The sequence below is a fragment of the Leuresthes tenuis genome, unplaced genomic scaffold (assembly GCF_036924035.1).
Source record: "Leuresthes tenuis unplaced genomic scaffold, fLeuTen1.0.hap1 SCAF_10, whole genome shotgun sequence".
NCBI classification, from domain to species: domain Eukaryota; kingdom Metazoa; phylum Chordata; class Actinopteri; order Atheriniformes; family Atherinopsidae; genus Leuresthes; species Leuresthes tenuis.
Window position 1 is genome coordinate 20,843,382 of NW_027325364.1, and position 15,901 is coordinate 20,859,282.

Here is a 15,901-nt window from a genome sequence, read left to right on the forward strand (position 1 = left end):
GTCCAATTTAATATTTGATTATCATCATTTGAGTTTCATAGCAAGTTCTTTTCATAAGGTAAGCCCTTGCATCTCAGTGGCATTTCTAGCTAAAATGAAAGAAAAAAAGAGCCATCCTGCTTAACAGTTGACACGTCACAATAATTCCAGTCATCATTACTGATTTAACGGTTGTTACGGAAAAATATTTGTTTTCAAAACTTTATACAAATTACTGGCAATATAAAAGAGTAGACTATTATAAAGCTAAGCTACATGACTAGCTTAGATGTGGAACTCTTAGCATTAGCTTTCAGAGGTCAAAGCACCAGCAGCAGTAGAAAATCTCCCAGAATGTGGGGTGACCATAATAATAAAAGGGGAGAGTTTCATTGGTGACACTACAGGGTACTCCAAATAGAAGAATTTTGTTGAGAATTGCCTTTGTTTACATTCTCTTAGTTTATTGTGAGCTGAACAAACTGTTGTTCAGCTCTTCCATACATAGTTCACAGTTCCCTTCGACTACAACGATTTTGCTCCCTGTGGTTTGGAATCAACTAGCATGGCTGAACACCCTGTGCAGTCCGCTTCACAGGGAACTAACGGGCAGTTAGAGCACAGATCAAGCCACTTGTTTTTATTGTGTTGAGTACACAAGTGCCCATGTATAAAACAGAATATCACTGTGGAAATTACTACTTTTTTCCTTCTAATCCGTATGTTATTAGATACTGACAAATTGACTTTATCAATGGACATGAAATACGCATTTTGCAATGCAGACGTATAGTGAAGTCATACGACCTTGAATCAATGTGATATCCAATTATATTCATCAAACTAAATGCTAATAGAACCTTTAAAGTTACATTCCTCTCAACCAAAAGGTAAAGAACATTATTTGAAAAACAATCTTTTCACAGATTCACCATAACTTCTATTCTGACTTTCAACCTATAAAAAAAATCACCACTAATATTTACTCAAAACAGAGCAAATACACTTAACATTTATCTTATAAAAACATTTCAAACAACAACACGTTATGTTGCAGCACATCACACATAACAGTTCTCCCTGGAGAACCGTGGAGATAGTTGACAGCTATAAATAACTTCGGCACTCACTTGGACAACAAGTTGTCCTTTGAGCTTCATGTTGCTGCTGTGCATAAGAAGGCTCATCAGCGCATGTATTTTTTTAATGGGAAGCTTCATAGTTTTAATGTTGACAGTACTTTTATGAAAATGTTTCACTCTTGTTCCATAGAATCCCTTTTAACATTATTTTATCTGTTGGTACGGTTCCCTTTCTCTTAAAAATATAAACAGATTGCAAAACAGTGTGGGAAAACTGCAGGGATTAATCTAAATGACCTCTCTAGCCTGTATCGAACCAGATTCCTTTGCAAGGCCCTTTCGATCCTGACAGATCAGAGCTTTGGCTCATGAGTTTCTGCCTCTTCCGTCAAGGCGGAGGTACATCCTGCCACAATGCAGGACAAATAGATACAAACATTCCCTCGTCCCTGCTGCCATTGCTCTGCTAAATAAGTAGCTTTACTTTACTTTGTTTTTATTCATCATCCCTTGCTGCTATTTTATTTGTTTTGCTTGGCTTTGTTGTTTTTGCATGATTGCAAGACTGAATGACTGCTTGCTGCAAACCAAATTACCCCACAGGGATAATAAAGACACCGTGAACCCTGACAACATCAAATGTTGGTTGTTTTAGTTTAACAGTGTTTCAAATTCATCCATTTATTTATTTTTTTTATATATTTTTATTTTTTTCAAATCAGAAAATCACCTACAGATAGAGGGTCAAAGGTAGATGTTAGATGGGTACAGTGAGGGAGTAAAGCGCAGTTGTTTCATGTGGAACAACAACTGGGGGTGTGACCTTGGAGAACTGGACAAATGCAGTTTCTCCTGTTCATGAATGTGTTGGCTCATCATTTCAGGTTTTTATAAAGACTATTTTTATGGCTGGTTTGACTCCTAGAACGAGCTGGTTTCATAGTAGTGACAGCTCCCTCTAAATTTCCAGCAATGCAAGCTGGAAAGAGATTACCCCATTTTTCCCTGTGATTTCCATTTGGATGTCTTCCAAGTAGGGTTGCTTTTGATGCACTAAAAATATGCTGATTTAAGGCAAAGACTGGCAACAGTTGTGTAAGCAGTTGTCAGGTCATCGTTGGGTGGGCTATTCTCAGCAAGCATTTACAGAACTTTCATCTTAGCTAGATTTCCCATTTTACAATAATTTAATTTGAACACAAATGCATTCATATCATACTGCAACTGAGGACATAGATGTGTTTGTATATAGTCATGTTTCCCTAAAATACAAATACACGGTCATATTTATGTATGATATAACTAAAATCCTATATTCATGTCAAGCAAATTTTACATAAATATGTCCATCATGTCAGAACTGAACTATCTCTTTCTTTCAAAGGCATTCTGGTTCCAGTCTAATGCTGTGGTACTTTCAACTGACAATCCCTCAAAGGATTTTCACATGTCAGCAGGAAGGATCCTGTTCATACATCTAGTATCAGTGCCTTTAAGCTCAGAGTAGGATGCATTTAAAGGTACAGCTCACCTACGTACAATTCCATCCAAAAAAATCCATCGGCATCACACTCTCAGCTCATCAAATAAATATTGAATGATCTGAACAAGTTATACCCAATCATAAAATATTCTAATCCTGTAGATGAAGGACACTTCTAGTGCATGGCTTACAAACAACACTTAGAGCTACATAGCGTGAGACTGGTGGCTAAAAGAGACAGAATAACACACTTACAGAAGCCATTTGTAAGCCACATATATAGATATGGTAATAATATAAAACGTAGCATCCCCAACTGACTGTTTATGCCTGTGTGATAACTTTGAGGATCCTTTGTGATTTTAAACCTCTGCAGAAAACTTTACCTCAGTAAGATTTGATATTTTTAGTAAGGAAACCATGGATTTTGCCTTAATGTGTCCAAGAAGTAGAGCATTCATTGATCACTGCTGGTGCTGGTCTCAAGGGTGTGGGATTTTGGTAGAAAATAATGACCTCCATTCATTCCTAATACATGGAGTTCAGCAAATATATGTTATTATATCCTGTGCATCTAATTTTTTAGGGGATAATTTACTTGATATGATCCTGTTTTTTGCCCTATAATATATAAAGTTTTACACGCAAAGGGAATAACGCCATGTTTATGTGCTGTTGTTTATTCACAGAACAATTCATTCTTATTCTGTACTGCCAGTTTTACAAACAAAGTGGGCTAGGTTTTCTCCAAAGTATTTCAACAATTAGATATAGCCTAAAAAGCAATGGAGGAAGCAAATATGATCTTACTGTTATTGCTTTTCAATAGCCTCATCAACAAAAGAGAGATGCACTTAAGAACGAAATGTAATAAGACACGGGCACTTGTGCCCTGCTTTCAGTCAATAATACGGACATAATAACAAACTTTGTCTTATGAATCAAATCAGAATGACAAGGGCAATGGTGCTAGTGCAAAAAATTGTGAAAAAAATAGATCACACTATGTCCACAATTTTTTTTCATTAAATCTTTCAAAGACTCCAGAAATTACATAAAATGATCACATAAATTTGTTTCAAATTAAACACCTTTGAGAGTAAATAGTTTTCTTTAATAATGCAGATTTTCTTTGGCAATCTGTGCATTCAAAGGCAACTTTGTTCAGGTCCCACTGTTGCACCTGAGAAGTCCCTTTGATTCAAGCCTTTCATTCACAAAAACCTCATATATCCCTAACAGTCTTATCTAGTTTCATCTTTTGTTTACAAATTTACTTTTGTGGTCTCGGACCATCTCAGGTGGTTTTCCACCTTCTGCAGTCTTCCACAGTCTAAGACCAGCAGGATAATTTGTATTGATTGCTAAGAAGCTCCTATCAGAGAGCTTAGAGTCATCGACTGAAGTCTGACTTCTTTTCTCAGTAGAAAGGGTACATTAACGTGATTCCATTGCTATACAGACATATAATAACAGTTTCTGAAGTGAAAATACTTAGAGAGGAAACTTAAATTCAGAAGAAAAACATAGATGAATACATAAACATTCCTTCCAAATGAACCCCACACGATGCAGCAATGATATAAAGTGCAGTGCATGTCGAGCTGCACTACCTTACCAGTTTTACAGTGTGAGAACACCACTAACAGGGGGAAAAAAAATCTAAAATGCAGCGTAAGAAACCAACTTCTGCACAAGCAACTAGGATTGTAATGAATCAATTTGGAAACAACACAATGCGGACACAGCACTGAAGAAAAGGCTTAAGCAATTAAGCTATGCAACAAGCATAAACAGTAACTATATACAGCACATTCACAGAGTCCCTGATGAGAAGAATTCAGCATGTTTTTCTTTTTTCAATAAGCCACTGAGACCATTATGCACAGCTGACTTTGTCAAAAAGTTTGTCTCTTATTTCACTCGGGAACTGTTCCTTAATCTCTCACAAAAATTGCTATTACTGATAAGCCTGAAGCATTTGTGAATTGTGACAAATTGTCAACAGAATATGATACGGTTTACAACAGTAGAATTGACCTTGGTTTGCCTCACATCCAAAAATAATGGTAAACAGTGGAAATAGGGATAACTCAAAATTTATTATCCCCGTACCTGGAGCAAATAAAGTTAGTTTTAGCTTGAGAACCAACACAAAAGTTCTCATGTTAATACTACTGCTCTTCACAGGTATCACATCCTCAGTTTAATAAAGTTGTGACAAGTAAAGCCAATCACTTTGGTTTCTCTTTTTGAATATTTGACAAGCATTATTTTATGAAAAGAAATTTAAAAAAAATGATAATTCAAGATGTTTAACAAATCCTAACAAAGACATCAAATTCGATATCCAACTATGGATCATTTTTATGAAAGAATATTGTTGCAGCATTCCTGCATTGATAGATTAATGGAACACAACTCATGTACCTAAATGTTTTGCAGTAAATGCAGGCAACAGCAGCACATTCTCACCTTGGTAGAAGATCTTGAAGCCACTATTTGACCGACTGTTGTCAGTGGTGAAAAGCAGATACAGGAAGTTACTGCTACTAAACAGGAACTGAGGGACCTGGGTTCCATTAAATGAGCCAATCATAGGAGAGAGCAGGTTGGGACCATCATGCACTTCCAGAAAGTCATAACTGAGCTCAGTTTGAAACCTTAGGAGTTAAAAGAAAAGAAAGATGAATTACAGAATCAGATAAATGATTTGTATTCAGAGTGGCACCTTTAGTTTGACAGAGAGAAAACACACTAATTTGTGAAGAAAGATGAGAAGAAGTAACTTGCAAAGCAATAATTTAAATCACTCTAATGGTATAAGATCAATGAGCTTCTAAAAAATATGATCTGGTACAAGTCTGTAGCCACGCTGATTTCTACATCAAACAACAGCCATCATCACTAATCAATATATTGGGAAAAAAATTCTTTCAGACATTTTCACACTCAAATCTACTTAATATGATAAATATGTGTATTCCCTGTACACAACCAGAAACTGACTGAGCATAAGACAACCTGAGCTCATTTTCATTCTGGAAGGGAAAATACTTTTCACTGAAAGGTTTTGCTTTGTCAAAGCAGCACTTCTGTCTCTTTTTAAAGAAGTGACTAAGTAATGGAAAAACATGAACATTTGATCTTAAAGCAAGATTAACTTATTGGAGTTCTTAAAGGAATGGAGCAAAATAAAGAATTAGTCAAGGTTTTAACATTGCTGGAAACAAGACTACCTCTGGGTATGGTATAAGTATCAGTGTAAGCCACTTGTGTGCAACTAAAGCATGTGTATAAACTGTATGTGTACTTGTTTTTGAGAAGAAATGCATCTGTGTGCTTACATATTGGAGTACTAACATTGTGTTGAATTTCAGCTTCTGCTTGTCTTTGTGTGAGTGTATGTCTTTGATTCCACAGCTGTGTTGGTTGAGTTGTCTCAGTGGTGTCATACAGACCTGTCAAAGCTAATCTTGATGGAGCGCCCCATCTCGGCCTCAATGACCCACTCACAACTCAAGGAATCTTTGTAGTAGCCTGGCCACCCCGGGGAGAGGATGACACCAGATGGCCCTGAGTAGTGCCCCCCACAAGGAGCTGGAGAAGAAGAGAAGTGGGAATGTTTTTGAGTGATGAAGAACATGGAGAATATAGGACAAAACACAACAAATGCATTCAAGAAAATAGAAAATCAACATTAAACACTAACGATAACATACAGGATGAGTCGCAAAAGGGCTTTTTGTTACAGATACCCAAAAACAAATGTTCTCAAAGTCGCAGTTATCAGCTATTCCATTTCAATACCTTCACATTTGGGAATGAGTCCACTCCACATCACCTTGTCCTCCTCGAGATGGCATGTGATGGTGTCAGCACCTTGTGTCTTGATGAAGCCCTCCTCACAAACCACAGAGATGGAACTTCCCAGTTGGAAACTGTCCCCGAAGCGCCTACCATTCAAAGGTATGCCAGGGTCGGGGCACTCATTATGCCCAAAAGCTTGTAATGAGAAAAGGGAGAACAAGATCTGGTGTCAAACACTTACAAGAAATGAGAAATGGAGTCTCTGAGTACAGCCAGATAAGGAAAATGGATGTAGCGGTCTGTTTTTTTACGGGTGGAAACACAACAGTGGTCCTCGCTGTACATCCAAGGCTAATAGCCTGTCTTTAGAGCTTGTTGAGGGTTGGCCACAAAACAAACACTACAATGGAATTTTGATGAGCATTAGAGCATACAAGTTAAGCCCCTTATTCATTGTCCCACATGTAGCTGTTTGGTTGTTAATACACTGTTGGTTTAAGTTTTATTGAAGCATTTCTATTATAGCTTTTATACTTCAAGTCGTGTGTCAAAATACATGTATTTGGAACATTATTAGTATGTTAATGTACCTATTATTACTCAGCAGCAATCTGACAATGTCATGTCCACTTTTGCTGTCTAATTATTTGTGGTACATTTCATTTATGTCCCGAACTCTTTAAACATGGACAGAATTCATCATTAAAGTTGTTAACTAAAATATTCAGGTCACGGTTAAATAATTAATAAAGGTCTAAAGTTCAGACTCTCAGTTTTAATTTGATGGTACTCACATCTAAACTAGAGGAAAGGTTTAGAAATTACAACTGTTTAATATGTAAAAATCTCTCTTTTGGCAGCTCAGAGTAGTTGGACTACTCAAAGGTTAGCCTCATGGACAGGCATGAGCCAGACCTTCATTATTTATTAATCAATAGGCAGGTAAAGGTCCTGGGTTGCATTTGCATTTAGAAGCTACTGCAGTGAACCCAACTGTGGCCAAACCAAAAGTTTGGTACATTCTGAAAAAAAAAAAAACATAATAAAACACAAAAGCTCAACAACTGGGCATAGTCTCCAGGAGGTATTAGTAACAGTTCCCAAGTTCCTAGAGAAAAAAAGACTAAATCATACGAGCAAATACATGGAGTTAGCCAGTAGCAGTGTTGTTCATCTTTTAACCACTGAGTTAGTAACTCAGTTACCTCATTGTAAGAGTAATTAGTTACTCAACAAAGTCACTGACGTTATTTTTCATGTTCTATACGCTATTACGTTCTATAACATCTTTAACGTCAAAGACGTTTATATTAACTGACTGAAGAATAAAAACACTATATGAAGTATTTTAGAACATTTGGTATTTATTTGAACTCAATAGATTGCAGCCTGCCATATGAAATGCATCGAAATAAAAATATATAAAGAATAAATATTGAAAATTAAGAAACACGTGTAAACTTAGGTAAAACGAAACAAAGGAAAATCTGACCATTAACTAGTGCAAATCTCTAACTGTATTTTAGGCCGACTGCCCAATAAACAGAACTATATTTATATATTTGGGCTTGGGGTTGGGTTAGCAGCAGCATGTGTTGATGCGAGGTGCTTCATAAGATTCGAGTTGCTTGAGGCAGATGTGGATAAAGTCTTTTTTTCCTGGGCATAGTGTGGATTTTACAAAAACATTCTTGCCTTTAATTAAAAATGAGCGAGAAGTCGTGCCGATACTTCCAGTTTGAGGACGCTACCTTTGAATTTCCCTGTCTCGTCGCCACTGTCGCTGTATTGTTGTGTTTGGCAGTCAGAGCGTGCAGTGAGACAGCCTGAGCAGGGCATAATCCATCCACCCAGCCAATCATCATCGCTTTTGCAACGGCGTCATCATCCCCACCCCTGCTCTCTCCAGGCAGCTGATGTGTGACTGAAACCTGACACTTTGCGCTTCATTTAACCAAATTGTATTAACGCGCCACTTCACATTCTCAGTAACGGCAACGGTGTTGCAACGATGGAAAAGTAATTAATTAGAATACTTGTTATTGAAAAAAATAATGCCGTTAGTAACGCAGTTATACTCTAACGCCGTTATTACCAACACTGACCAGTAGGCCATTCAATGGCCTCTAGACAAGAAAGGTCAGATTAGCCTGCCAAAAGACATCTTAAAAAGTCAGACTTTGTAAAATGAAACTAAGATCAAGCTGACTGAGCTGCATTTCAATAAAAAACTAAAGACATAAACAACAAAATATATCCAAAAGAAAGGCCTGACAAAGAATCACGACAGAGAACACTTTTCTCTTCCAGACACCAAGTCACTGCTGAGGATTTGCATAAAAAATTTACATTTTATTTATGGTTTTGTTTATTTCTCTGAATAACTTCTGAACCCCAGAAAAAGATGGCTGTACATGCTGAAGAGCTGTAATTTTGAAATATTCGCTTTATGTTGGATGTAAATACCTTTAAATTAAAGCTTTAACTTCTGATAATCGCAAATTAAAGCCCATATTCATCATATTAACCAAAAAGATGGGATGATATGGAAACTGGAAATAAAAAAAACACTCAAATCTACTGTGACTTCTATTTCATCACAGACATTGTGAAGTCAAAATATTTGATGAAAGATAAGTTGTAATAACAAAGGTAAGGTCATAGAGGTAAGGTCTACAGGTACAAAATGAGTATGTGCAGTCTTTGAGGAGCAAAGATGGGCAGAAGATCTTTAGTTGGTCAACAAATGCAGGAGAAAACAATTGAATTGTTCAAAAACAACGTTCCCAAAAGAAATATGAAAGATAATTAGCATATTTCTCCCTCAAAAACACATATTACATCCTTAAACAATTAAAAAAAAGTCTGGAATTCATCACCAAATTAAATTATTTATTTTCTTTGTTAAATAACATTTTCAAAAAAAGGCAGAGAATATGCTGAGAGCATGAATTAATTAAAGGTGCAGCTGAAGTTTGCCCCCAATTTTTTTTTTATTCTCAACAAAATATAAGCTGTAACTTTACGTTTCTTTGATAAGTTGCACCAACAAAGTGCACAAAGTTAGGAGCTCACAGAGCCACTGTTGGTGGTGCTGAGCGATAATCCTCACACTAATCCCCAGCCATACAAATACAAGGTTGGATGCACTCATTTGCACATGTATGCTTTACTACAACATGATCTGTTGATCAGTCACTTACTGCTGTAGGTAATATTGAAGCCTCTCCCAGACATGGAGTGATCAGCCTGAAATTCCAGCTGCAGAACATTGCTGTTAGACGTTAGGTGAGAAGGAACTTCAGCCCCTGAGAATCGCCCTAGGATTGTGGCTCCTGACTGATCCCCATCTTTGATAGTAAGGAAGTCATAGGGAGGCTCCAGGTCAAAGTCATTGAAGGCCAGATGAATCCTGGAGCCAGGTTCAGAGATAATCAGCCAAACACAGTTGAGGTTGTTGCCATAGCCTTCTGGATAGTCGGGAGACAGCACCGTCCCAACGGGTGCGGTGAAGTTGGAGAAACAGGGGACTGTGTGATAGAATTTAGAAAATATATAAACTTTGATTAAAAAAACTTCAATAACCCAAGTAAAGTAATTTGTCTTACAGCAACTCTCACTGGCCACATGACTTTGTAAAGTGTGCATTCTGCCACATCAGCATAAGGCACAACGATTTGTGTGGAGCAATGTCACAACTGTATAAGTAGCTCAGCAATCAGGAGAGAGCAGTACTCCCATGAGCACCGAGTAGCTCGAGCAACATGAAATTACATTGGGAATGGCCATATTGCAGGAGAGACACACAGAAATACTGCATACTGTCCCAATGGGCAGAGTTCACATGGAAAAACACAAGTCTAGATTTTTGTTACGGATATGGGTTAGGTACACTTGAACTAAAATGAGGAATTACAGCTGTCTTAACAAAGGATGAAGCCCTGTAAAATGCAGGTTGTATTTTACAGAGTGTGTGTATAGCACAACAGTGCGTGTACCCCCCCCCCCCCCCCCCCCCCCCCCAAAAAAAAAAACTTTCTTCTAGTTTAAACCAAGCCTGAACAGCAAGCCAGATATAAGCCATTTATTTCCCATTCTACTACTCTCTGCTGGTTGCATATAACATGATGCTGCATGGTCAATCTAAAACACTGTAATCAAACAATGTAAAAGTGTGTAAGTGATTGCGTTACTTGCTTTCAATGACAAAAAAAAGATTGGGACTCACATATACAGATGGGGATATTAGCTGACCACTGATTGTTGTTCTGACAGGTTATCATCCTCTCCCCGATTAGCTCAAATCCAAACTGGCATTCAAAGCGAAGAACATGTCCATTTAAAAAACCACTGCCATCTTGGTAGCCATACAGAGGTGTTCCGGGGTCACCACAACTCTCTTTGTCAATTTCTGTAGGTGAGGGTAGGAGAGGAGGAATGTTAGATGACTTGGAATAAGGAAGTAAAGGAGAAGGGTTAAAGCAGAGGACTTAGCCAAGCCAAGTAGTTTGGAGATCATGTTAAAGAGGAAAAAAGTTTCTCAAAGGTCCATTAGAGGGGTCTGAGATTTGGGGTGGGGAATTTATTTTAGTGGCACACAGAGAAGAGAGTGCTAGAGAAGAAAATAGAGTTTTTGCTTTACTGAGTGATTGAAAAAGACAGTGAGAAGTGATATCGACACTGAAGTCTGTGCACCTTTATAGTTGATCTTGAAGCCTATTGAGCCCACACTCTCATCAGACTGCAGATGGAGCCACATTTGATGGGACATACTGACAATCAGGTCTGGGACAAAGCTCCCAGTCAGCCTGTAGATAGCACAAACAAATCACTATGGTTCCAAACTGTTTCCAACATCATCTCGTCACACAATGCAATGTAGTACATAGACTTTAGATTGGTGCAGTCACTGATTTATTTCAAGTATATCTTGCACTTACACTTGAATTATTGTTTTCGAGTCCCCTACTTCCCCTCCGTCTCCAATGGTTAGTGAATCATACCCAATTTCCAAGTCAAACTCTTCAAAGTTGATCTGAATAACCTGAAGTCACATACAGTACAATGCAAGTCAGTTTGACATGGGCATTTTCAAAGTGTTAACAAACAGTATGAGAATGCTTGGATGAAGCTGCTGAAGCATTCTTCTAAACGTGGATATAGTTTGCGTGCAATACAGTGCAAAAATCTTGAGCCCCTTCATCTCTAAGAATCCAGACTTCTGGTAATATTCTAAGGGGATCTTGAGCAACAATTATCCAGGCTTTCTGAAGCCTGCAGAATTGGGTTGAATTGAGAAGGTTTGAATTGTCTTCTAACATTGTCAGAGGAATGTGTTCTTTTGTTAAGCTACTTAATGAACATCAATGGAACACTAAAGCATAACAAAGGCACCTAACTAAAGGGATTCATCAGATTTGATCTAGACATAACAGACAACTTAGGGTAGAACAAACAAAAAAAAATTACAATTTATCTTGTGAAACATTTTTACTAGGGACCATGTGGCAGAAGCAGATAATTTGTTCCCATATCTTTAGATGTTTTTTAAAAAACACAGAAAAGTGTGACAGACTAAGAATCTTTTTGCAGCAGCGAAGTGATTCACAACTTTAAGCCTAAAATTTAGCATGTAATGTGTCCTTAAAAATTCTGATGAAACTGGATAAGTGGAGAACAAAAGAATAGCTTTTTATATTGTATTTCCATTTATTACCAAATTTAATACCATTGGTATTAAATATTTTGTCTTGTAAGTAGTGTTGTATAGTTTTCTGTACATTTAAGCACAACAATGGGTTTATAAGTCTGTTGGAGGGTATTTGATTTACACCTACCTGGACCAAAGTTGTTCAGACAAAAAGACCATTTGTAAAACACAACCATTCCAAGAGTCTTTTCTATTCATAGCATTTATTTCAACAGATCAAATGTTCTCAATCAAATGAGTAGTTATTCTAAAGCTTTATTATCAAATAATCACAGTCTCATTTAGATAAAATCCATAACATGACTACTTGTTTTTCCCTAACTTTCCTTTTAAGAAAATGTGAGCAATAGCTAAACTGTGAAAGGCAAGCCTACAGAGAGATAGTCTATGAAATGTCATATACATTTGCAGAGGCTGCAGCAACGATCAAGCAATGCTGTAAAAGCTCAAAATTCAGATAAATGCATAATATGGCCTATATTCTGGTATTTTTATGAATAATGCAGAAACTCCCCCTTAAACTCAAATCAACAAAGGCTTAAAGAGAAATAAAAAGTAAACATAAAACTAAATGTACATCAAATTTCAGAATGCTAATCAAATGAGATTCTGATAAAGAAATGCACAACTCCACAAACAAAGAAAGCGCAAGCATCCTTCAAAACAATATAAAAACTGAAAGCAGCATCAAGTCACATTACTTCAGAGCACAAATCAAATTCTAACAACCAAATTTAAGAGTTGCAAATTATTAATTGCCTGTCTGCATTTACCCTTGAGATATCTTTGTTGGCCGTCACTAGTATATCTTGTTGTTAAGCAAATGTTCATAACATCACGATAGATTGCATATTTAATTATTAAACTGGCAACAACTGCTTACTCTAATAACAATCATATAAAACTGTGTACTGCAGAGACATTACACATGAGCCACATTAACTTAGCCCACACTTTGTCTGGATTAGCAATGACAGGAAGGATGTGGTTATGACACTAGTGTCACATCTGTTGATGACAAACATATTATGGCCGCTTGCTCATCCTTAGCCTCCTTTTTTCTGGCTAGAGGGAGGACAGTGTCTGCACAATATTCATGTAGACCAGCCTCATTACAATGTCTACAAATAATTACCATAATAACCCTAATGGACCAAGTTTCACTGCCAAGTCAAAGGCTTGTTTGCCTAGGAGAGTGCACATTGGCACAAAGCTATGCGGCCCTTGCCATTCCTAGTCAGTTCTGAATGACTATTGGTTGGTTAATGTTCATTGGTTGGATAGCAATTATTTGACACCTTTATCTATTTAATTAGCTTGGAAAAATACTAATAGTGATACAAATTTATGTTTAGTCAGACTGCATTTGTAACTACTAAGAAAATAAGCTCCAACCTTTTCAGGTGTTCTCATTCAGCTACTTTTTCTCAGCACCTCTGTTACCCAAGATGAAAGAAGAGAATTGCTGAAATCCCGACAGCCAAGGTCAAATTGGTAGAATGGTGAGAGGTAAAATTCAATCTAATCTAACTGCAGCTCAGTAGATTACAATATAGGGCAATGACACTGAAAATAAGTTCAAATGCAAACATATTCTAGTAGTATCTAGAAATATCTACTAGGTAATATCTGTGAGTAACCTTTTTGTAACTTAAGAAAACCTTGGATAAAAGATGCATTCATAAATACATATATAGAAGTGGAAATCTTTGAAGGGGGAAAGATGCCTTATGGAAAATATGTAAGTCGACCATGAAAATGCTATTTTGCATTTATCATTTAAGTAATAAGGGACTACTTATGAGTCATAAATGTGAGACATTAACATTGTGTTACTTATATTATTTGCAATAATGTACAGGTATTTGTTCTATAAATTGTTTAAAGGTGATACAAGCAATCTAATGATAAAAGTCAATGCAAAGAATCTACACAGAGTGAAAAGTTACAGATCTTGACAAGATCAATACTGGTATGATAGCATTTTACAAGGCTTTTTCACTTAATATTTTCAAAACTGTAACAGCAATCATGAAAAATACCTATTGGGCCTATAATCGGTATTTTCATTGTTCTTTTTGTCTTGGAGAAAACTGCTTTATTAATGCTGCTATGTATATGTGGATGGATAACACAAAACCTAAACGGTTCAGTATACAAGTGACAACACCCATGCAACTTTTTAGATTGTATCCCTATTCAATTGGTGAGGTCAGACAAGTAAAACATTTCAAAATGAGTCAAGACCATAAGTCTGTTCTTGTTGCAGTGGGTTCTTATTGTTACACACAAGAGTGGGAATATTACTGACTAAAAGGTGAAAACATTTGTTCTACTACCTTGTTCGGATCACTGGCAGTGATGATCCACACACATTGGGAGTTACTTTCATATTGGATGGGGAAATTAGGAGACGTAAACGTCCCCGAGGGTCCCTGAAGATTTGACCCACATGTTTTCACTGCAACATTAGAAGAGAAGACATAAGACACATATGATATACACTACACACTGCACAAGTTTCAGGCTGCTCAAATGGTTAGTCTTAGCAATCATGCTACACCATCAGGAAAGTGTCTGATTTGTTTCAATCCCAATTGTAAAAGAGTCACAGAGAAACAGCTTTAGTGACATGAAGAATAAGGAGTCCTGCAACAGATAATAAGACCCCCACAAAGCCCTGATCTAAACATCGTAGAGTCAGTCTGGGGTTACATGAAGAGACAGAAGCTTCTGACACAGCTTAAAATCTTCCACTTCACAAATTTATCCAAGATGCCTGGAACAACTTGTCTGTCAAGTACCTTCAAATCTTTGTGCAAGTGTATATATAAGAATTGGTGCTATTTTAAAAGTAAAAAAGGGACACACAAATGTGTTCAGTGACTCGACTTGCATAGATAAATCCATCTATCAGTCTACTGCACTACACTGCATACACATTCTTTTCAGATTCATTATAAATATTGATGGCTCTCAAGGTAGAGTAATAACTCCTGCATTGTAATATGACTGAGGGGTAATATATTGTTTGCACAAGTGGAGAGAGGGTCTATTAGCTGCATTTCCATTAATCAAATTCTAAAAGGTGCTCCAGGTGTGACAGAACACAGAAAAACTGGCAAAGCATTTTGGAAGAGTGCTGCAGCGGAGGCTTTCATGCATAATTAACAGAAATGAACTTTCCTATATCTGCATACAGCCTACATCCACAGGCACTAACTTAATCAAACTGTTTTATTAGCTCCTTGGAAGCCACGCTCACCCTTGCAGACAGGTCTATGATCACTCCAAGCCGCGAAGACTTCGGCTACACGCTGGCAGGTAATCGTTTTGGAACCCTGAAGCACATGGTCTTCATCACAGGTAAATTGAGCAGTGGCTCCGATGCTGAAAAGATAACAAATGCTATTAGAGCCCGAAAAAGCAATCAATCCCACAAAGATGATTCCTGATGAAATATCCAATTAATGATCTATTTCATGTCACTCAGACAAAAACATATAGGACTTCAAAGTGGTTGGTAACTAACACTTGGTGCCCAGGTGGCTCATTTTAAGAACTTGGGAACATTTCCAAAGCTTCAAGAGTACATTCAGACAAAACATGATCAAGGTCTACTACATGTCCCATACATGTTCCTACCATAATATGATATTTATACTGTCAATATTATTAATCATAATAATTGGATACTCAATACTGTGTAACAGATTAACATCTTATTTATGACAGAACATACAAAATCTAATAAAGGTTGCACATTTCCAAAATCAAAAGATTAAGCCTGGGCAAAGCCCTGCAAATACTGAAACAGGTTGGAGCACATGTACTGAA

At 37.1% G+C, this 15,901-nt stretch overlaps 1 protein-coding gene across 2 annotated transcripts in view; it reads right to left on the reverse strand.

Annotated features, from left to right (window-relative positions):
* The window catches only part of LOC140316729 (CUB and sushi domain-containing protein 3-like), a 241,286-nt gene that overhangs the window by 152,620 nt on the left and 72,765 nt on the right, over positions 1-15,901 (reverse strand). The window contains exons 9-17 of one of the 2 annotated variants that reach the window (XM_072394678.1): positions 15,330-15,454; positions 14,404-14,525; positions 11,295-11,398; positions 11,050-11,162; positions 10,583-10,765; positions 9,558-9,884; positions 6,355-6,549; positions 6,006-6,144; positions 5,020-5,207 (exon numbers count right to left, since the gene is read on the reverse strand). In XM_072394678.1, the coding sequence (XP_072250779.1) occupies positions 5,020-5,207; positions 6,006-6,144; positions 6,355-6,549; positions 9,558-9,884; positions 10,583-10,765; positions 11,050-11,162; positions 11,295-11,398; positions 14,404-14,525; positions 15,330-15,454 (1,496 nt within the window). Of the gene's footprint in view, positions 1-5,019; positions 5,208-6,005; positions 6,145-6,354; positions 6,550-9,557; positions 9,885-10,582; positions 10,766-11,049; positions 11,163-11,294; positions 11,399-14,403; positions 14,526-15,329; positions 15,455-15,901 lie in introns of those variants that run through there. The other variant, XM_072394677.1, reaches the window with a different exon arrangement.